The sequence below is a fragment of the Bacillus rossius genome, chromosome 17 (genome assembly GCF_032445375.1).
Source record: "Bacillus rossius redtenbacheri isolate Brsri chromosome 17, Brsri_v3, whole genome shotgun sequence".
Classification (NCBI taxonomy): domain Eukaryota; kingdom Metazoa; phylum Arthropoda; class Insecta; order Phasmatodea; family Bacillidae; genus Bacillus; species Bacillus rossius.
The window spans coordinates 38,082,574-38,104,757 of record NC_086344.1 but is presented as its reverse complement, the minus strand read 5'-3'; the positions used below and the strand labels follow the sequence as shown (position 1 = coordinate 38,104,757).

The window sequence follows — 22,184 nt, the reverse complement described above, 5'->3', positions numbered from 1 at the left end:
AAAATATACTGTAATATTTGATCAAAGAATTCGTCACTCTGTTTACGTAATGTATGGACGTGCATTAGTTAAACAATAAAACAATCTACAGTCGCTGAGTCGTCTTCGCTAACACAGACATGACCAATATTCGAAAAATTAATTTCGTTCGCAAACAGAAATATTCCTACAACCGACCAACTATCGCAATCGTGAACTTTTATTCCTGGTTAAATATTTGTTGTTAATATACGGTAAAAATAAAAAGTAAAGAAGACTTTCCCGTTATTAAAGCGACATCAATCATACTAAAAAATAATAGAAAAAGGTTCACGTATACAACGGAAATTCCGGTGAAGTGAGATAAGTTGGCCAAATTGTTTTTGTTCATCACATGACCCATGACGTGCGTAACCTGAACGTAAAATGGAGATCTTGTGATGATGCTGTTAAAATAATATTATTGTGTTTTATGTTTTATATTTTATTACAAGCGGCACTCAAAGCAGTTGTTTGATGCATGGAGCTAACAATAATGGAAATACTAGCCATACATGCTAGAAGAAAATCGTGAATTGAATAAAATAAGAGTATATTTAATTTATTAGACGACGAAGTTTCTGAAACTTTCAGCGCGTGTGTAGGCCTACAGTCTGAACGGTGTTTCATGAATTAAACTTAAAAGAGTTTACTATTTACCGTTAAAAGAATATATTAGCATCATTGGCATGTTTTTCTTATTATGCTAAGAGATAACTATGATAAATTTGAGAAAATGTTGACAACTTTGTCTAAATAATCGGTTGAAATATCGCAGATTAAGATTAATTACCGATTCTCTATTATTGGGCGATTACAGTTGATCGGGATTCGAATTGGTACATCCCTAGTTTAAATCATGCCGAAAATTGTAGCAATTCACAACCGTCAGCAGGAATTTGCAACTGACGGATTTTATATACAGTAGAACCCTGTTATAATGAATCTGAAGGGAGTAGTTTATATGTTCACTATAGAGGGGAAACTTTATATCTGGGAAAACATTTATATTGGCAATACATACTCAAAAGCATAATCTTAACTACACATAGGCCTAAGCCAAGAAAAGAACGAATGATAATACTCAAAGCAACAGTTTTATGAGCAAATGCAGATATTATTTTTAATACACTACATGTACAAACTTTCTATTAATGGTTCTTCGAAATCGGCGTATTTTCCTTTTTTCAGGCGTTTAATACTCTGTGACGTATTCGCAGCTTGAGAAAGAAGATTGTTCAGCTTGTTTAATATTGTACTTAATGTGGATGTTGCACAGTTCCTTTGATATTAACACGTGCGGGACAGTGGGGTTGGAGTCTACCTTTTTAATAATGTCCAGTTTATCTCGCACAGATAATGCCTTACGTTTTTTAACGCGTTTTTCACCCTTTTTTTATGTACGTATTTCTTATTGAAGAACATTTGCAGCTTAATAACACAAAATTATTTTTACCGTCAAAAGTAAATAAACGAAAAATAACAAGTCTGGCGCATCAAAGATCACTACGTATCATTTAGTATCGCAGTTGCTAAAGCTGGAACGAAAATTTCTTACTTTCTATGGAAAAATTTAGTCCACAGAGTTCTATCTAGTGGTAGTCTTACGAACCTTACTCGATCAAAATGTCCGAAACGTGAACGATAAAAATGAGACGTAAAAATATTGAATTTGCTGCTATAATGTACATACGTATTTGTGTAATTTATGTTTAATATTGATAACTTATTAAATGTACACGCGTTCGCCCATTCTTTAACTATGCAGGGAAAACTATTTTTTTATTTTCACCAAACTGAACACCATTTCTGGCTATACGTAGCCTACCGAGGCCACTCGATTACGACTTGTTTATAATATGAACAGTGGACAATCAAGTAGCATATTGTTGAGAAAAACGTTAATGTGATCCAGAATAGACGTTTTGTGAAAATACTTGTAATTATATGAAAATATTTGAGATAAATGTGCATTATGTCGGCAAAATTTGTTCGTGGTACACGGGAAAACGTATCAACATTGACAAAAGTTGTGCGCTATATCCAATAAATTAATACATAACCTCATCATTTTGCCGGGACCGAGACGGAAATTCACAATAAACGGGAATTCATTATAGGCGGGTTCACTATAAACGGGTTCTACTGTATTTGGTGCAAAGGAAAAAAAATAATTATATGCAAATTTTGCAACTTCCCAACAAGGGTTTATATTAGTGGTGCACCGATATGACTTTACCGATTCAATTACAGATTATGAGAGCAATAATCGGCAGATACCGATTCGGTTACCGATTATAATGAAGAAATTTTTTTAAGTGTAATAATGCTCACAAATTTTTTTATTCCCATGTGAATTTAATAACAAGATTAGGTAAAATTGAGAATACAGTTATAATAACAGTATAAAAATATATAAAATACATTATTAAGTCATTGAAAGGGGAAATTAAATTAAATTCTATTTAAATATTTGTCATTGTAAACAACTTGAACTACAGTCTAATAATTGTAATTTACAATGGGTAAGTTTATGTTGCGGAAAACTAGCATTATTATCGACTATCACATAAGGTTGCATCAAGAAATTACCGTTTAACGATGTAAACATGCTGCTTTATTTTGTTCACTTGAGTTTATAGAAAAATGTTTCCACACTTCACTTTTTTTCTCCCTACTCGCCATCTCACTATAATTATATAAAAATGACTAAAAACCAATTCTAGCACATGTGATTTTATTTATGTTGACTGAATATATAAAATTATAAATACTTTTTCACTTTTCACGTCACATACAAATAACAAACGGATAACGTTACCAAAGACGCCCATAACGAGTTTGTAAAACGCAGTGATAAAAACTAAAAGGTATCAGGACCACGATTTTGAACCGCTACTACGACTCACGATTTTGAACCGCTACTACGACTCACGATTTTGAACCGCTACTACGACTCGAAAAGATCGATTGTCATAGAATCCACTGCAACTGTTTGTGGTATTTTGATTGCGTGCCATCTATTTTACTTCTCTGGCTAAACGTAATGTACAAGGCCACTAAACAAAAGACGAAACGTAAATAAACGTGTAAGAAAAATGCATTTTTTATTGTTTGAGGCAATGAGATTTATTAAACTTAACGAAATATCTGTAATTATGATATGACGCAGTTAGATGAATTTTGTAATATATACAAATATTACAGTATTTCGTCCAAAAATGTGTAACAAAATATTACACGGTAAAAACCTACTTAATTACGCCGGGACGTAAATAATCGTTAAGATAATCGCAGATTACGATTAATCGGTAAGTACCCATAATCGCCGATTACGATTCATCGGTATCCGCATCGGTGCACCGCTAGTTTATATTAATATTACAATTTTAAATGTGTAAATGTTCAAGTGTTAAAAATAGCAAGATGTTTTCAATATTATCTCATAATGAAAGTTAAAATTTAACAGTTAAGTTATTTTTCACTTTTCCTGTATTCTTCAGCCCCCCCCCCTCCCCTCCGCCCAATAAATGCACTACGTGTAAAGTGAAACAAATTTTATTTACAGCTTTATTAAAATTTTTGACTTTTTACACAGATTCTACTGGTTTTTTTTACACAACTCTCACTAGTTTTTTTGCACCGCTATCGGTAGTTTAAATTTAGCATTTTTCAGGGTCCCCATTTCTCGGACACCCGCTAACAGTCTGCCGCCGCGAGGCGGGGCGACTCACCGGTCGAAGATGCGCGCCTCCTTCAGCACGTTGCCCAGGTTGATGTAGGCGTCCAGGAAGTTGGGGTCCAGGGCCACCGCCTTCTCGAAGTGGTGGATGGCCAGCCAGATCTCCCCCTGCGCGTTGAACACGCACCCCAGGTTGCTCCAGGCCACGGCGAAGTCCGGCCGCGTCTCGATGGCCTTGAGGTAGCACGCCTGCGAGGGGGGAGCGCGTGGCGGGGGGCGCGGGGGGGAAATAGGAGGTTCCGGGAGGGGGAGGAGAAAAACCACGCGTTAGAGGAAAACAAAAACTTCAGGAGTCGATTCGCAAAGCAACAACCAGCCGCACCAGCATTACGCCGCTCCCCCTGGTACCGCGCGCTCTCCGCACACATCCCTCCGGGGACCATCCCACACCCCCCCCCACGGCCGGAAACTCCCAAATAAAAAAACGCGGTATTCAAGAAAGAGACACTTTCCTCCGGAGAGATGGCGCAGAGTCTACAAGCCCTTCGATAATAATTACGTTGGAATACAATTACAATATGCAACCTCCACGAAACAAAAAATGACGACGTGAAACTACCGGGGTCTCTTTCGACCCACGACCGACGGTTCACTCGATACCAAAGTGTATTCCAACCCGAGCTCCCACGACGTCCGTTGCGCTGGGGCGTTCCCCGAGCGGGAAGGGACGCCGTGCGAGCAAGGAGAAGACGCAGACGCAACGCGAGAGCGCGCCGCAAGCAACCAGCCACATCGCCCGCCGACGACGCCCGGACTCGAGGGACGCGATGTGACTGGCCCGCGAGGCAGGCGTGAGACGCAAGGGGGGGTTGTTCGGGGGGGAGTGGACCGCGCGAGCGCGAGGGGGCGCGAGCCGGGGGACCAAGAGCACCTGCCTCACTGAGACAAACGCCAACGCGCGCGGGGGAAGCGGCAAGCCAACAAGTATATATATTTTTTTAAATAAAAAAAATAATTGCTCCATAACCTAAAACAAAAAAAAAATAATCATCAGAAACATTACATAAATATGTATAAAAACAAGCCAGTCTCCGTAAAAAAAAATTTTTTTTTGACTTGATTCGTTTAAAAGACAGGTGAAAGCAAGTGAAAATTAATTTTTTTCTCTATCAAAACACTTGACAGATTTGAAAAAAGAACCTTTTTTAAAGTGAGACAACACTGATGATCTGACTAGTGACTCAATGCAATGTTACAAGTGTACCACAGAGTGTGTGTGATAGGAGACTGGCCTTCAAGACTACTTTACCTGGAGGCGGGAACCAAGCCTACACAAACTGAATGATCATCAAGATGCTTGCGGGCGGGCCCCGGGTGGTCGCAAACTCCTTCAGTCGCGCCACCATCTAACAGAGCGAATCCCAGAGAAAAAAAGGGGAAGAAACAATAAAATCAACGTTAATAAAAAACTTTCTTTTTTCCACCAAAAATAAACCATTTCAACACCAACAACTCATTTTTTTTTTGCTGGAACACAGCTCGTACAAATCACACACACAGTTTCCAAAGAGGAAAAACCATTGATATCAGAGCCAATGCAAGAAACATTCCTTTACTGTTATTTTACTGTGCTTCGATTGTCATTCATTAACTTTCCCTGAAAACATTGAACTTAACCAAGCACGCAATTCCATCGAAAACAATTTTGCAGTGTAGATGAGTGTATCTACGACAAAACACACTTGCAATAAAAAAAAAAAAATGGAACATTGATTAGAGCTTGCAATTATTTTAGGCAACATTTAAGCAGTAAGAATGCAACAATTTTACAGTAAAGTTGTTATTACTTTTGAAGCTCGGATACACATAAGTTTTACTCCTTTAGTTTTCAATGGATAAACACAGCAGCATTAAAAATGTGGGTGTGAGCAAGGGAAGGCAAACGCCTTTTTTCTTTTTCACTATGAACAAAATAAACTTCCAATTAAGAACCAATACCTGTATTATGTCAATTTTAACATCATGACTACAGAATATAAAGCTTTTAAATTTAGAAAATGAATACTTTTTTAATTTACAATAAATGCAGTTTAACTAGACATATCAATAAAATGGGTTAAAAAAATGGAATACCTATTTTATTACACAGTTGCAATACAAAATAAAAGTAGGATATCTTCACCGTTAAGTCATAAGCTTGTAACGCAAAGTCTTAAGCGTAAATAGTTTTTACACATTGCCAGCCATTAGTACGTTAAGTTGTCAAGATTCATTTAAATTTAAATGCTATTTATTGGATTAGAAAAAGTTCAATAATTTTGTGAGTTATTATAAATACTATTTTCATGCAGAATTTTCATCTTAAATCTGCCGTAAGTACTGACAGAGTTGGTCGCATCGTTAAAAAAAATTACAGTATTTAAATTGGGAGTGAAGATTTCGAAAGGATAAAATACATTTTGTGACACTCCCGTTCCAAACCATTAGTGATTAAGTCAAATTTAGATTATTTTATATTACAAACAAATTATTGTGTTAGTGAGCATATCCAGTTAATAAAAAAAGGTTTGAGATATAAAATTAGATTTTAAATGAGATCATCATCTTTATTAAGGCTAAGATCCATAGTTTTGCAGGTACCAGATCAATTATTTATCTTGTGATAAGTAATGAAAGGAAAAAAAAAAATTGTCCACAATATTATAAAGAAAGCTCCGAAGTTCGCAAATATTGTGATAAAATTTTCTTATTTTTTTTTATAAAAAGAAGATATTTCTTACAACTAACTGTTGACTGATTTTATTTTGCATTTTACACACACAAAAACAAACAAGTGCACACACACACACAAACATTTAATATTATGAACTATACCCTGGATGTAAATTTTTATACAACACAAAGGTTTTAAATGATGAAGTTTCAAATTTGACCTACTTGGTAGCGCATGAAAAGCAATCTATATCATGCTGCTAGATGTTGGCCACAAATCTGGACGATGAGTTTAGTCTACTCACGAGAAACTCCGGACTATCACAGCGAAGTTCTGGCGGGAATATAATAATTTGAAAACTGGCAACGGTCGCAACTGGTGTAAATTACAGTGGGTTGATGCGTTTTGAAGATGAAGCTCAGCAGGAAATGGAGATTAATTTTAAGAAGTAACTTATTACACATCTGATTAAGAAAAATTCGCCTAACTGCTTCCTTCTCAACCTGGTATAAATTGAGCAGTACTGAAATGCATTTGCAGATACCAAGTTAGTAGCCGATATTGAAAGCATACAATTTTTATTCACGATTACAAAAAAAAAATGTTATGTGCTCGGTGAATGACTTACTAATGCAAATGTAAAAAAAAAAAAAAAAAAAAAAAAACCCTGCAAAAATAAAGGTAGTTATATCAGGGCCATGTGTTTTATGAATTTATGAATTCCATAACCAGAGACATTTTCAAACCAACACAGCCAATCACTCTGGTAAGACAGTTCAGTTTAACTGCAGCTTATTCAAAGAACTAAGAACTTACCAATGCATTCAATATTTTCGGAGCAGTCCGATGCTGACAACAACTGATACAAAACCGAATCAACATTCCTTGTATGAGATAATTTATACTACCACACAAAATCTTCCATTTCTTTCCAATAGAATTGTTGGGATAATAAGCACATGCTAATTCTTTCATACAACCCCCCATCCCCTAGTTACTAGACACAAAATTCTGGAAAAAAAGATACCTCTTTCCCCCCCCACCACCTTTTATTGCCCCTTCTGCGAAGCACTTCTTCGCTCAACAGTACAGCTAGAGCTCTCTATTGAGCAAGTAGGGAACTACGTTTATTCAGTTCTTTCTCTGCACGAGGGACTCAGGATCTTAGCCTCAATCTATAAATTAGCAATAAGCGGAATATCCTCAACACTTAAAGAGTTTGCATTAATAAGGATTTACAGATATTTTTTTACCAACCCAAGTCTTCTTACAAATATTAAATAATTAAAAGCTATAACTAATTCACTAACCTTTTTAAATTCTGAACACGCTGAAAATTTCAATCAAATTAACAGTTGGCAATTCTGGAACTTTTATGCCACACGTTCACTGTTGAAACCCTGACACTCCACACATCTTTAAGCCGAGCTTGTAGCACAAAATCACTGACAGGTACACAAGTTCAAAAGAGCAAGTTTCACTTATCATTTTGGTTGGTTCATTACAAGAATGAACAAGCAAAACAGTACACATTCATACGAGACAGAACTGAAGAGAAAAATACATTACACTAGTTAAAGAATTATAACAACACGGTACACATTAACAGAAGTTTTCTCATCCACAATTGTGAGCCACAAAAAAACACTAAAATCCCTGCAAGTAGCAGATAGTTTCTCCAAATAATCTGACAAAAAAAAAAAAAAAAAAACCTCTTCATTTCTCTGATGCAAAGCATTTTCCAAGTTGTGAGATAGTAAGACTTATTTCTTGGAAAGGGCTACGTTCTCGAAATACAAAAAAATCTTGACTTAAAACAGCCGAATCATAACAAGCTACATTGTTACCAGATCAACACCTCAAAAGACTTAAGTCTTGGGCAAAAAGTGATGCCACTGCACCACATTTATGGCATTTGACACTAACTGTAGGGTTGCGCACTATACGAACATCAAAAATCCTTAGTTTTGTGAGAATTTTATGCTGTACCAAAACTTACAAAAAAATTGCGATAAACAGGGAATTTTCAAGTTAACAAACATACGAGAACTTTATCGGATGTTTGCTTAGTTGAAAAAAGATCGCACACCCGAAAGAATTAATTTGCAACTACTCAGTCAATATTAGTCAACGCTTTCACGACCAGCCAGTTATGCACTGTATCAATGTGCAAAACTTACCTTTTTTTAAAATTTTGTTTTAAAATTCTTTTAGTAAATGTATTCTCATTCCTGCGTATAGTATGATATAGAGTGAGAAAATTTGAAATTATTTTTCAGGCATGTACAAAATACTCAAATACATTTCGGAATAGTCTGCAGTCATATGCAATGCTGGTATACTTGCACTCGTATCTTTTTATTTATTTTTTGTCGAAGCCCAGTACAGAATGAAACTTCCCCCACAATAAGCTGATTGAAGGTGAGCAGTTCGAGAAGGCAGCCGACGCGTGCCGGAGCGCGGCCCCCGGGAAAGCGGGCGCAGACGCGCGCCGCTCCCCGGGGAACCAGACGTCGCGATGCGCACGAGAGCGCCACGGCCTGACCTCGGCCGCGACGCGCCGTGTTCAGGGCGGGAGGGGCAGCGAGGCGTCGCTCCCGGGACGGGGGAGAGGAACAGGGTGCGAGGTGGACGGAGAGAGACTCGGCCGGGCCTTACGACACCACGCGTCGGGACGGCTTGCTTTTCGCAGGAGGTAGGCTATACACGCACCAAAATCAGCACTAAACTGCATCCCGTGACACACAGGCATAAATCCCAGGGGATAAGCGCGAGGGGAGAAAATCCCCCCTGAAATTTAGAGACCTCACCACGAGGGCCTGCATGTCTAATCGTAACTAAGGAGGAATGATAAACGTAATTACATGGCTCCCTCCCCCTTGGAATCCATTTGGACCTCTGCCATGACACATTTCCAAATACTTGTCTCCTTTATGATTCATTTATGTGTTTTAACGAAATTTCCCAAGTAATGTGTTAAAATTCTTGCCAAGACAAAAGAGAGACGTTTCCTGCAGTGGAAATTTGCTCGGCCGTACACAGTCTGCATCCGTTGCGTACGTTGACACGTGGACTGACGTGACAAAATGAATCGTTACCCGTGTGGGTATCGTTAGCGGTCGGCGGTCCCGGGAAAGCTTGGCTGGCTGGCGACGAGATGCGCTGTGTTCCCACAAGCCGGCCGGCAAGCAGCCAAGCTTCAGCGGAGCCGCCCCGGGGGCGAGAAACGGGAGAATCCGGGCGGGGGGTGTTAATCAGAAGAGAGAAAGGAGGGGGTGGGGGTGGTAGGAGGAAGAAACAAAAGGACGCAGAGCGCAAAGTGCGATGCAGCCACGACTGAAACGTGGTGAAAGAGCCGCGGGCACCAAGGATACAAGTCGTGCCTGCAACCCACAACTTACTCTCCAGACAAACTGGGAAAATGCTTCATACCGCAAATAGATACTTTCACACATATTTACAGAGGAAAAAAAAAAAGGGCAAAAAAACTTTCACAAGCTCAGTCTTATCCATTGAACACTGCAAAAAATAGAAAACTAACTACATTCTTATTACTAGTAAATTTTTTTTAATAAACAGACTCAATATAAATCATAAGATTAATTCTTTTTTTAATACTGAATTAAAGCTTCTTATAGAAGCATGAATCAAATAAAAATGAACAATTAGCAAAATAAAATGATGTGAAAAATGCATGAACAGGGTTCGTACTTCCAAGATGAAAAGAAAAATATAAGCACTTCGCACAAATTTGCCATGAAGCCTGATAAATGTTTTAATACCCACTTAAAAAATATCACCTAATTTAACTGTAAAGCAATGACATCACAGGAAAAAAATAAATAGTTTCCATTAACTGTACAAATGAGATATTAAAACAAGTTTCATGAAAGCAGCCCAGGCATAGCATTTTCTTGCGTCTATGGAACTGAAGTCTGAATGATAAGACTTGCTCCCTACTGTTCTGTCTAGGCAGGGCTCTATACTGAATACTGACAGTAATTTTTGCCAGTTTGTTTGTTCTTAATATTTTCCAGTTCTAAATGTGCTTTCTCCCAATAAAGAAAATATTGACTGTACGACAAAAAAACACTTGGCCGCTCAGAAACATTACACACCCCTAACCAGTCTTAATAAAATCATTTAATAAATAAAAAAAAAAAATAAAAATAAAAACCTCACTTCCCAGACACATTTTTAGCACAGAGTATCTGAGTGTAATTAAACACGAACGGCGTAAATATTGCAAAATTCAGCCACCATGAAGTCAATATTCCAGCTGCCCGCTCGCAATCAGGCAAAAATCCAAACCAAGATAGCCGTTATCTCAATGTAACCGTGAAAAATCCAAGAAAGTATTACTGCTTTTTTTAAAATAAAAAAAAAAAAAAAAAAAAAAAAAAATTACCCACACACGTTATCCACAGCCTGTGAGCATGCTAAAGTCAGCCGCTATTTCATCTCTAAATGAACTAACTGCACATTGCCACAGATTCACCACTGTTCGTAGTATATTCCGACATGTAACGAAAACCAGCATTATTTTGTAAGGTACAAAGTAAAAAAAAAATTCAAATGCTGTATTTTGGGAGTATTTTCCTCAGCTTGGCTCAAAACTTAATTCAAGCACTTGCGAGACCTTGAAAATAACACCGCCTCCCTCCCCTCCCGGAGGACAGCACGAACCCCGGCGAAGGGAAATGAGAGATGGCAGGGTTGGCAGCACACACAGCCCGCTAGTCCTTACCTTGGCCTCGTCGAGTCTGCCCAGGGCCTTCAGCAGGTTGCCCAGGTCGCTGCGCACACAGTACAAGTCCTGCGGCACAAAGCGACGACAATCACTTCTCCGCGCTGCCACCAGCAGCCCGACAAACCAGCGTCTCGTAAACGCGACACTTTTCTTTGCTCATTTACACCTCAGATGCTATTTTTTCTTGCGTTAATTTCCAACATAAGAGCTATTTTAGCTAAATTCCTAAATACTACCGTATTTATCCTAATCTAAGACGACATTTTTTTACCATAATTTATAATTCAAAACAAAGGGGTCACCTTGGATTCAGATACACTGATTTTTAGGTAAACATATCTATTTTGGGGGTCAATGTTTTTGGGTTGTGCAGTAGTTATTGGCTGCACATGTTACAACCGATGTTTTTGGAATGTTCTATATCACAAGATGGCGCCCATCTTATAGACTAGTTTCTTGTACAAAAACACGCATCAGCATAATGAAACTCTTAACAGTTTCCAACAGTTACAGTACCAGCCATATATGTATTTATTTCTGATTGTACATAAACTGTTAACAGTATTTCAAAAGTGGTGGTTGAAATCCTTTGTAACTTTCACATTTTCAATTTTATATCTAATTTGTTGGCATGTGTTTAATACAATAAAATTTTTTTTTTCCTGAAAACATGGGGATGTAGTTTGGGGGTTGTCTTAGATTCGGGTAAATACGGTATTGTTTTTTTTTTAAAACTGAAAAAGTCCATAAATGTCAATTAATTCATTTGAAAAAAATATCCTTTATAAAATTCTAAGTTAACTGCTACATATAGGTACTGTCACAGTTTTTCAGAATTGTTGTACAAAGTATACTTTACACTTAGAAACAAGAAAACAAATACCTTTGTTGAGTATACTTTCAGTGACCCGACTCAGCATTTATTCATACTATGCTGTTTTTATAGGACTGAACTAAGAAGAAATTAATACATAGAATAAAAAATTCCACTCACACATAATCTCTTTCCTTTATTTAAGCTGATCTTAGAATATAAAACCCAGCCATTAGTATTAAAAATTATTTAATAAAATTAATCCATACACTCTTTTAGCTAATCAAGTACTAAACTTTTCTCATGTTCATATGTTGAATACTTGACTATTTGATACAGAAATATTAAACCATGATGACTAACACCTTCCAAGGTTTGAAAATAAAACTTAAAAAAACAAAAGCACCTCAACTATTGTCTGTCAGATGCGTCATAAAATCTTTTCTACTCTGACCCACCAACTAATCATAAGCCAGAAGGAGTTTAGTTATATAACACTGGGAGCTGTAAAATATATTCAATATTAACATCTTTACATCACGATCTAAAACTAAAACAATTATAAATAATAAAAAAATAGAGTCATACGTCCTCAATATGAAGTAGACAGAATACACACAAATTCTGTCACTATGTACATTTTAAAATTCTGTGTGTACACATGCATAACATGAACTACAACGATTCGATTACAAAATAGGTGCACGATTAAATTCAGTAATTTAACTAAAGTAAATGAAAAGTAAATGCAGAACAGCTAGAGAAACATACGAAGCAAAATATTTATTGCCACCAAGAGTAATTTGAAATGATATAAATACACTTAATTTTTGGGATGTTCTATAGTGACATATTACGAAATTTCTGTAATAGGACATGAATCTTTTATATTTGCACACAAGTTTAATCCAACTCAAATACTGTGCTACGCTACATGCGCACTTACTAAAGTCATTTCGACCACGACGACGCAATGAACACGGCTCCGCACGCAGACACACATCGTGATGTTGCAGGACAGACAACCACCGGACCGTTAACAGTGGTCTGGTAATCGCGCCAAGGTCGGGCAGCCTGATTAGCAGACAGGAGTAGACTCTCCAGCCCACGCCTGCTGGTTCCATCGGCTTGCCAGACCTTCAGGTCTGCTCCGCCAACCAAACAACTTCCGTTGAAAATAATAATGACCGTCCAATAAAGAAAGCACTGTACGATTGTGCTGGCACGTCTGTACCCTGAAAAATGCTGGGTTTCATCTGGTTTTACTTCAGTGATCATGATTTTTACAGTGGGATTTGATTTGACAACTGTTTTTAGTCCATGTTTTGTTTTCTAATCATCCCAAAAATTGCCTTTTAAAAATTCACAATAATTTTTTTTATTTTTATTTTTTAAAAAAAGGATTTTCCATTTCCCCCAAGAGTGTTTTAGAGACAAGAGAAAGAATGAAAAAGAAAAAGGGGGGGGGGGGGGGGGGGGGAGAAAAATGTAGAAAAAAAGCAGGACAGAAAGTGGGAGAAAAAGGAGAGAAAGAGGAAAAAAAAAATCAAGTAATAAAGGAGAAAAAAGGAGAGAGATAAGAGGCAAAAAGCAAGAGATAAAGAAGAAGAAAAAGTGAAAGGACAAGAAAAAAAATGGGAGAAAGAGGGAAAAGCAAGCAATAAATAGAGAGAGGGGAGGCAAAATGAAAGAGATAAAAAGAGGGAGATGTAAAAGGGGAAAGGACAAGAGACGAACAGAGAGAAAGAGGGAAAAGCAAGGGAGAGAGGGCTCACCGGGTTGTACTGCAGCGCCGTGACGTACGCCTGCACGGCCTGCTCCATGTCGCCGGCCGCCACCAGCGCGGCCGCCAGGTTGATGTAGCCGTCGATGAAGTCCGGCTTGAGGCGCACGGCATGGCGGTAGTTCTCCAGCGCCTCCTGCAGCTGCCCGCGCTCCTTGTACACGTTGCCCAGGTTGCTGTAGGCCTCCGCCAGCAGCGGGTTCTGCTCGATGGCCAGCGTGCTGAAGTGGGCAGACCTGCGGGGCGACACCGCTCCTTCGCTACTGGCTCGAGTACCCGGCGTTGCCCCGGGCTCAACACCTCACTACCGAGTCTCAATCAAGTCTGTAGGACGTACACTCGAAAAACTGGAGATATTTATCGCAAGCCATCACCGTGGTCACATTCGTTCCTCCGAGACATGACTTCATTTCGTTACTAACTGAAATACCAAGCGTTGCCCAGGGCTCAACGCATCAATGATACAAGGAACCTCGCTACCGAGTCTGTAGGACGTACACTCGAAAAACTGGAAATATTTATTGCACACCATCATCGTGGTTACACTATTTCATCCGAGACATGACTTCATTTCATTACTAGCTGATGTACCTGCCGTTGTCCCGGACTCAACACATCATGATACAAGGAACCTCGCTACTGAGTCTCAAGTCTGTAGGCCGTAGACTTGGAAAACTGGAAATATTTATCGCACGCCATCACCGTGGTTACACTCTTTCGTCCACGACGTGACTTTACTTAGTTACTGGCTAAAGTACCTGCCGTTGCCCCGGGCACAACACATCATGATACAAGGAACCTTGTTACCGAGTCTCAAGTCTGTAGGACGTACACTCGATAACCTGGAAATTATTTATTGCAAATCTCGGTGCATCAAGGCTACGCATCACCGAAACCTAGACGCCAAACTTCAGCTTCATTTCGCGTGGAAGGCAGGTGACCCCCAGGCAAGACGTGACTGCCACACCAAACGATAGCGCGTTACAAGCTCAAGAACTGAACTGTTACTAGCGCCTTTAGTTCGCTAGCAGCCGCGAGCTCCACTAAGCGGATGGGTTTCGCCAAGGATAGGAAGTTGCCAGACCTTACTATATGACCGTGTAGCGGACATAGAGAAATGACACAAACTCACTGTTTGTGTGTCTGTGACCTATTTCCTATGATTTTCTATTATGAAACTGAATTTAATCCCTATTTTACTCCCTTAGGCATGGAATATCATAATTTTATGTAGTTTATGACACTCTCTGGCTCATAAACTATATAATGCAAATATCATGTTGATCTGTTGCTCTGTTGCTGTGAGAAAGGACAAACAGACAAACACACTTTCCCAATTATAATATAAGTAGGGATGAAGAGCAAAATGGCCTATTAAAAAAACCTAAGATCCATGCTGAAAACATACACACAGGATATTCACAGAAACTGTAATGAAACATCCCGACCTTTTCCCGACCAATTTTTTTTTTTTAAATAATTTATCTATTCAGCAATTTTCTGAAAGAAATACAGAATCTCCAATGTCCACCATTCCCATAGCTAACCTAGTATTTTTCTCTCTCCCCCCTCACCGCCACTGTTTTGACGAACTCACAGAATTTTTTTGGGTCATCTGATTGGCTGCATGTCACGTGACTGACGGATCATTACATCTAGCTTTACAAACGTGGGCTTTACCCATATATTGTCTACGTTCAGAACCAGAGAGTCCAGATGGAACACGCGCTAGCGAAAGCAAAGCCAAAACCTACAGGGACACTTTCTGTTCCTAAGATAGGCTCATAAAATCCACTCAAAAGCACAGGTTAGATTTGGTTAATTAGGTAAGTTAGTTTTTGGGTTAGTTTCTCTCATGACATTTAGGTTAGGTGCTAATATTATTGAGTACGTTAGTGTTTACAGCCCAATGCCATGGCCTTCATATTCGATTACTGGCCCTGAACCCAGGAATGAAGACCCCCCCCCTCCTCTCCCTTTTCACAGTCACGTGCTACATTATAACTGCATGGTTATTTCTCACCTAAACTCTTTTTAGAATGTTATTTAACCTGAAAATACAGGGTAAAATTGTGGTTACTATTTTTAAGTCCAACCTAAGATTTATTTATATTATTATTTTACTTGAAAACAACCACAGCGAGTATGTATGTATAATATATAAACGGCCCTGGGCCCCAGGGGTCCACCCAGCCCCGTCCTTGTGGGGGGCCACGCCTAACGCACTCACTTGTCGAGGCGGCGACACTGGAAGTGGATGGACGAGAGCAGCAGCAGCACGCCTGTGTTGTTGGTCTCCTGCCTCCAGAGCTGCATGCAGTGCCGCTCCGCGTTCTCGTAGTCCCCGGCCTGGTACTCGCGGTGCGCCAGCTCCAGCAGCCCTGCGCACGCACACGCACCCCCTCGTACGGCCGCGACACAGACAAGTGCAGGGTTACCAGGCGATTATCACGGAGTAACTAAATAACTGAAAGAACTGAGCGAAAGAAAGAGGAATAGGCACGAAAGAAAGGGAAAAGAAAGAGGCGAGAAGAAAGAGGGGGAGAAGAAAGAGGGGGAGAAGAAATAGGAAGAACACGATAAAGTTCATAATACATAATTTTTTTATGGTGTTATGTCAAATTTAATATTCAGTTAACTGACCCAAAATAACCAAACTTTTACTTAAAAAAAAAAAAAAAAAAACCCCTGGAAAACCAAGTTTAATGTGAATACATAGATTAAAAAATATCCAGGTCTATTCAGTTACATATAATACCCTTACAATCTCGGAGTTTGGATATACATATTATAATTTAATTTTATAATAAATTCAAACCCCTGCCCCATCAAGCAATCACCACCCTTTAAAATTGAAGTAAATTTTTTTTGGTCAATGTTATACAGATGGCATTGGAATATAGGAATTAAAGTCTAAAACTTGTTTCATTGCGGTGCAAGACTAGATTATCCCTTCTTATTTGCCGAACCCTACACCACTTCATTTTTATGTCTGCCTGTAACTATTAATGAATTTCTTAGCAATGGCGTATGTCCAAAAACTTACATCAAGTCACTATTAATGAAATTGTCTTGAAAACAAAGACAAAATTTTAAGATGATAAAATGCGAGAATTTCCATCACTAACCGAGGAATAATACTGTCCTTCATAATGTCAAACTTGACACTCAAAACGAGTAATGTGATTCACACTGAATTTCATAAAGTTATGTGCAATAGAAAAAACAAACAAAGAAAAACATTAAATGACCAAGCAGTCTTCTTGAAAGTACAAGAAATAGCAAGCTATCATAACACAATTTATCTGTGCATTGAATTGATGTTTTGATGCGCATGAGATTTAGTTTTCTGTATACAGCATTTGGTAGAGAAGTATTTTGTGAATGGAACGGAAGTCGCATGGAAAAGAAAAGTATAACCACGGCACTGCCACCAAACCAAAGTTCAGAAAGTGGTAATACTCTGGTATTGCGGCTTTTTAAAACGGAAAGAAAAAAACGGAACACATGTTTTTCACACACTAAGCACGTCCCTAAATTTACCATGAAAGGATGGTCTCTTAATTCCTACTAGTTTGTATAATACCCGGTTTTTATTCACACCGCCACCACCATTAATTATACCCGCAAATTCTTCCGTTTCGTATATTGAAATTTGCCCATGGATCCTGAAGGCTTGATCCTGTGCTACATGATGCTTGTGGTTTTAGTTCAGTACTTCAGAAGATCCTGCTTATTAAAATTTTTTTTTTTGTCATTTAATAATGAATGATTATTGTAAGTTGAATAAAAGGATTTTTTTTTTCAACCTAGGCTACAATCATAATTCTTTATTTCACAATTTCTTAAATGTGCAGGATCTTCTGACGTACTAAACTAAAAAACAGCAAGCATAAAGTACCCCAGGATCATCAAGCCAACAGGATCAGGACCAGGGTTAAACTGGGTTACAAGAAACACCAGTCATAACAAAAACAGGATATACGACGGCTGTAATCAAAGAATTCCTTGGAAAGTGTGCAAAATTAATGTGTCAGCTACTTCAGTGCACAGCACATATTTATTCTTCACAGAAAATGAACTACATTAACAATTCTATTCAAATTTTTGCCTTCCATTAGACTTGCCCATTACAACATCACTCAAAATAGCACGTAACTACTTTAAATTCAATGTAACATAACAAACATTTTGTACTACACTTTCTTATTTTAATGAACACGAAATATAAGCATTAAACATTCCTTACAATTGCAATACAAAGGTTATTTAAATGAATTTTATTATTATAACAACATCTACATTGTCAAAAGTTCTCTACAAAAAAAAAAAAAGGGTAAACAAAGAATGTCGGCGATTGCGTAAAAACACAATACATAGGTATTGTAATGTAAGCTGTAAACTGTTATTTTTTCACAAACTTTTAGGAATTAGGAAACCTTCCTTTCAGTGTTAATCCAGGAATGTCTCAAGTATACGGAAAACATATATTCCTATTTTTTGCGGGTAAACAATGAATGGTGGCAGCAGCGTATTTTTTATTTTTTACAAACTAGTAGTGATTACGAAAACATCCCTACGGAGTAAATTTAGGGTCGTGTATAGTGTGCGAAAAAAATGTTTTCTGATTTTTTTCCTCACTGTTCTAAAATACGTGATAGCTGTATTTAATTTGTATAAAATGAGAATTTTCGTGATTAAAAATTTGTGATATTATGAAAATAGAAAATAGGCCCACCCAGTCTAGTCTATTTTTTGAGAACAGGAGTTCCAACATATTCTATTTTGCGAAACTAATATTAATTTCCTGAAAGTGAGATGTTTTGAAATAATTTTTTCTCTGTATCTTGAAGTAGAATACTGTCCCACCTGGTCATTTAAATATTTTGTGACACCGCAGAATCGCAAAATAGACTAGAGCAAGGGGATATATAAAACTTACGATTCCAAAAAAACATAAATGTGAAAAAATGTAATACGTGAATAATATTCCTGCGCTTGTCCTAAAACAAAGTAGAGGTGGTAATGATGTATGTGATGCCATCTTGATGACGTCAATAGTTATGGTATCACAAACTAGACTAGTCCCATATTGTTCAAAATTTTCATTTTATTTCACCGACGATTAATCATTAAAGAATTATATTGTCATGAAATCATTGTTAACTCACATCACACAGTCATTTACATACTGCGAGAGCCAGCAGAATAATACCATCGTCGGAATCATCACTTGAATCCCATGGCGCGAGTCTCTACGACATAGCAAACTAGATTATTGTGTGTGGTCAACTGGCGCAGCGACCATTGTGTATATTTCTGTGTGGCCTCGTCTTAATAATTAAAAAAAAAAAACCTTGTGGGGGATAATCAAGCAACATTTATACTCTAAAACACAATTTCCCGATTAATTTTTTTAAACATACCGCAACTATCAACATTTACCACGGACAGAAAAGCGAAAAGACCAAATTGTTATACAAGCGAGACAAATGTTATAAAATTGTCCCTGAGGAAAAGGTCAACTACTTTCACATAATAAACAAAATTAAGACCAAATCACTAGACGTGGATCTTTTACAAAAAAAAAAAAAAAAATTTACATATGACAAATGACAACACTCGATACTAACGTAAAAACTATAATTAATGTGCGAAGAATTTTAAAATATTTGAATACTTGAGCCTCACCGACTGTGGAGAGCTGTGGGATTTCGTTCATCTTCAATATGACGTTTGCACCAGTGAGCTGTGGATGAGCTTGCGACTGCAAGGACATCTTAATTCTTGAGAGTCGCCCAACACGCAACACCTAGTATTTTTAGCAGGATAACGGAAAGTTCCTACCAACTTCCCATCGGTGCACTTCAATCAACCAAGTCCTTTAACATGTCGCGCATTACGAGTAACTCAAAATGGACGAAACCAAAGACGAAACTCACAGCCAAATACATACGCGATGCACCCGCAATTAGTCACCAGAATTTATTTCGCCAATGATGTTGAGCTTCAACCAGGGTTGCCAGATTGGGAGCATTTGCAAAAATTTTAGAGCCTTTAGTTACTTGTTTAAAAAGAATGAATTTGAAATTCAAACTAATTTTCGTTTGTTTAAAAAATTATAATTAAAAATATTACTATCAATTAAAAATAGTTTTCAATTAAACATTAACATTTTATAGCAATAAAAATTATACTATTCTGAAGAAGAAGAAAACAATATTTCTGGAAGGAAAATAGCAAGAGAATTACTTCCAGATAAAAAATAATTCAAAGTTCATAGAGTAAAGATGGTCGTGGGGGCGCCAGGGTGGCTCAGACATCTAACCCAAGTTTTGCTGTTCGTAGGTCGTCAGTACAAGCATGGCTCTCACTAGGTTCATAGTCTGTAGATAGTATGACGCCGACCGCCAATGCTCCTCTGTCGCATAGACCGCTATGCCTCATCAGCGTCTCGTAAAAACGTGTGCACCGAACGCGCTCGTGCGTGCAGCAAAGTGCAGTGCGTGCGACGAGGCGAACACCATGCAACGAGTGCTGCGCCGGCGGAAGGATCCGGCCGGGTGTGGCATGTCCCTCCGCCGCACTACAACAAATTATTTTAATTATGTTTTCCACAGGTTTTATTAAACATTATTTTCCATTAATTAATAATTAAGTCTTTGCAAAATCATGTTTCACTGTGCGATTTGTCCCGAACCTGGCCGGTTCAGTTTCCCGCGAAATTCACACGTTTCCGCGGGAGGGCTGGCGGGGGAGGGGGGTCGCGCGCGGCCACACAGTCAGTGTCCTTCGAGAGCTCACCCAGGCCGGCAGCCTGCACGCAACGCGGAACCTTCAACCTTTGCATTCACCGACATGTAGTTTTCAATAGTGTAATTTCTTTTCAACCTTTTTGTACAGTTCCGCGGTCGGCCTAAATTTACCATGAGGTACTTAACTTAATTCAATCAGTGCTCCAAGATGAGTGTTCTACGTCATACGTAAGTACTGTGGGAAGATTATGTGGTTTTACGTCGGCGCTTCACGCCCAACCTAGCCTACCGGCTACTTAGTTTTGGCCCGCACGGGGCAGCCAGCAGGCGACACGTGCCATCAAACTTAATAACGATTCAGTCCCTGGGACACACCTAGACACCACGTAGAGTCGCCGGAGACACGGGCCTACGTGCTGCTAGCCCAGTTTATGTAGAGTTAGGGAATAGTGTAGTGTATTGTACGTCAAGAAATCATGTGCCATACCAGAGTGTGTTTTGTAATTATCGCATCACGTGTACGAGTCTGCCCCCCACGTGCATAAAAGTCGTGAGCCGCCACTGAGGAAGTGAGCTGCGCGTATGACTAGTCGCGTCGGGCAAACCGTTACGGCCAGAACGGGCAGCACCATGTATTGGGCTGTGCTGTATTAAATTCACCAACTATCTTCAGAAACTTTGTGTTATTATTCAGGCGTCCCGAGTGGCCATAACAACTCGGGGGGCCCTACTGCGTTGACCCCTACCTCTAGCCACAAGGCCGAACCTTCCCTGAGAACACGAACCGAACAAAAATCACGTCTAAATAATCAGAGGTAGCGGGGACGGCGTCAAGTAAATCAAGAAGACTAGCTATTTTAATTGTTACATATTCTGTATAATATATTACACTGATTCCTGTGTGATTTATTTTTGGAATATCTGTAAATGACTATAGTGGTTTTGCAAAAAAAAAATAAAAAAAATATTGACATGTATCACTATAAAGATGTGGCTTGTGCAGACAAATTGTGCTGTAGTTTAATTCTTAAGATAAAGTAAATGCAAAAACACTTACTGTTTCTTATGGCAGTCTTAATAAAAGTTCGATTGCAGACAGATAATTTCGTAGGAAACATAAGTACAATAATAGTAATCATGGATTGGGAATGGTTGTCAGAGCCATAAACTTAGGTTAAGAGTTTAATTATCCCTGCTGATACCAGCAGCCTGGTGGTGTGGCCATCCTCTGATACACCGTCGGTGAGACTCATTCATCTGGGTTCCGAGTCGGGAATTTGATCCATATGTTACTGCTGCTCGGAGGGCGGCCCATCCTTTGCACTGATTGACACAGCAGTCAGCCACTCATTCATCGCAGAACACCTGGTTCAACCTGGTGAGCTGGCGATGCTGGATGGAGTCAGCACCATGGTGGATTATGCAGATCTCATAATCCAGTTAGTAAGTATTACCTATGCCCTTGTCGTTCCTCAGCTGTATATGGCGAATTAATCCAAGGACTGCCGTGGCTTATCCAGGAAGTTGACATGATCGAGGTCCAGAGAGGATAGGTGTACCAAGGCACTGATAAGTAGTGCGCAGTGCATGTCCCAGGATATCCACATCCACCAGCTCCTGAGGTCAGAGTGTCATAATCCCAGCTCAAATTTGATGTCTTGAGCAGCAG

The 22,184-nt window shown here is 38.8% G+C and overlaps 1 protein-coding gene across 2 annotated transcripts in view; it reads right to left on the bottom strand.

Moving 5' to 3' along the window:
• The window catches only part of LOC134540847 (UDP-N-acetylglucosamine--peptide N-acetylglucosaminyltransferase 110 kDa subunit), a 101,273-nt gene extending 81,520 nt beyond the window's left edge, over positions 1-19,753 (bottom strand). For both annotated transcript variants that reach the window (XM_063383838.1, XM_063383839.1), the window contains exons 1-5: positions 19,452-19,753; positions 15,991-16,141; positions 13,753-13,996; positions 11,161-11,229; positions 3,753-3,949 (exon numbers count right to left, since the gene is read on the bottom strand). In XM_063383838.1, the coding sequence (XP_063239908.1) occupies positions 3,753-3,949; positions 11,161-11,229; positions 13,753-13,996; positions 15,991-16,141; positions 19,452-19,539 (749 nt within the window). In that variant the 5' untranslated portion in view covers positions 19,540-19,753. The remainder of the gene's footprint in view (positions 1-3,752; positions 3,950-11,160; positions 11,230-13,752; positions 13,997-15,990; positions 16,142-19,451) is intronic.
• Between the last annotated feature and the right edge of the window lie 2,431 nt (positions 19,754-22,184).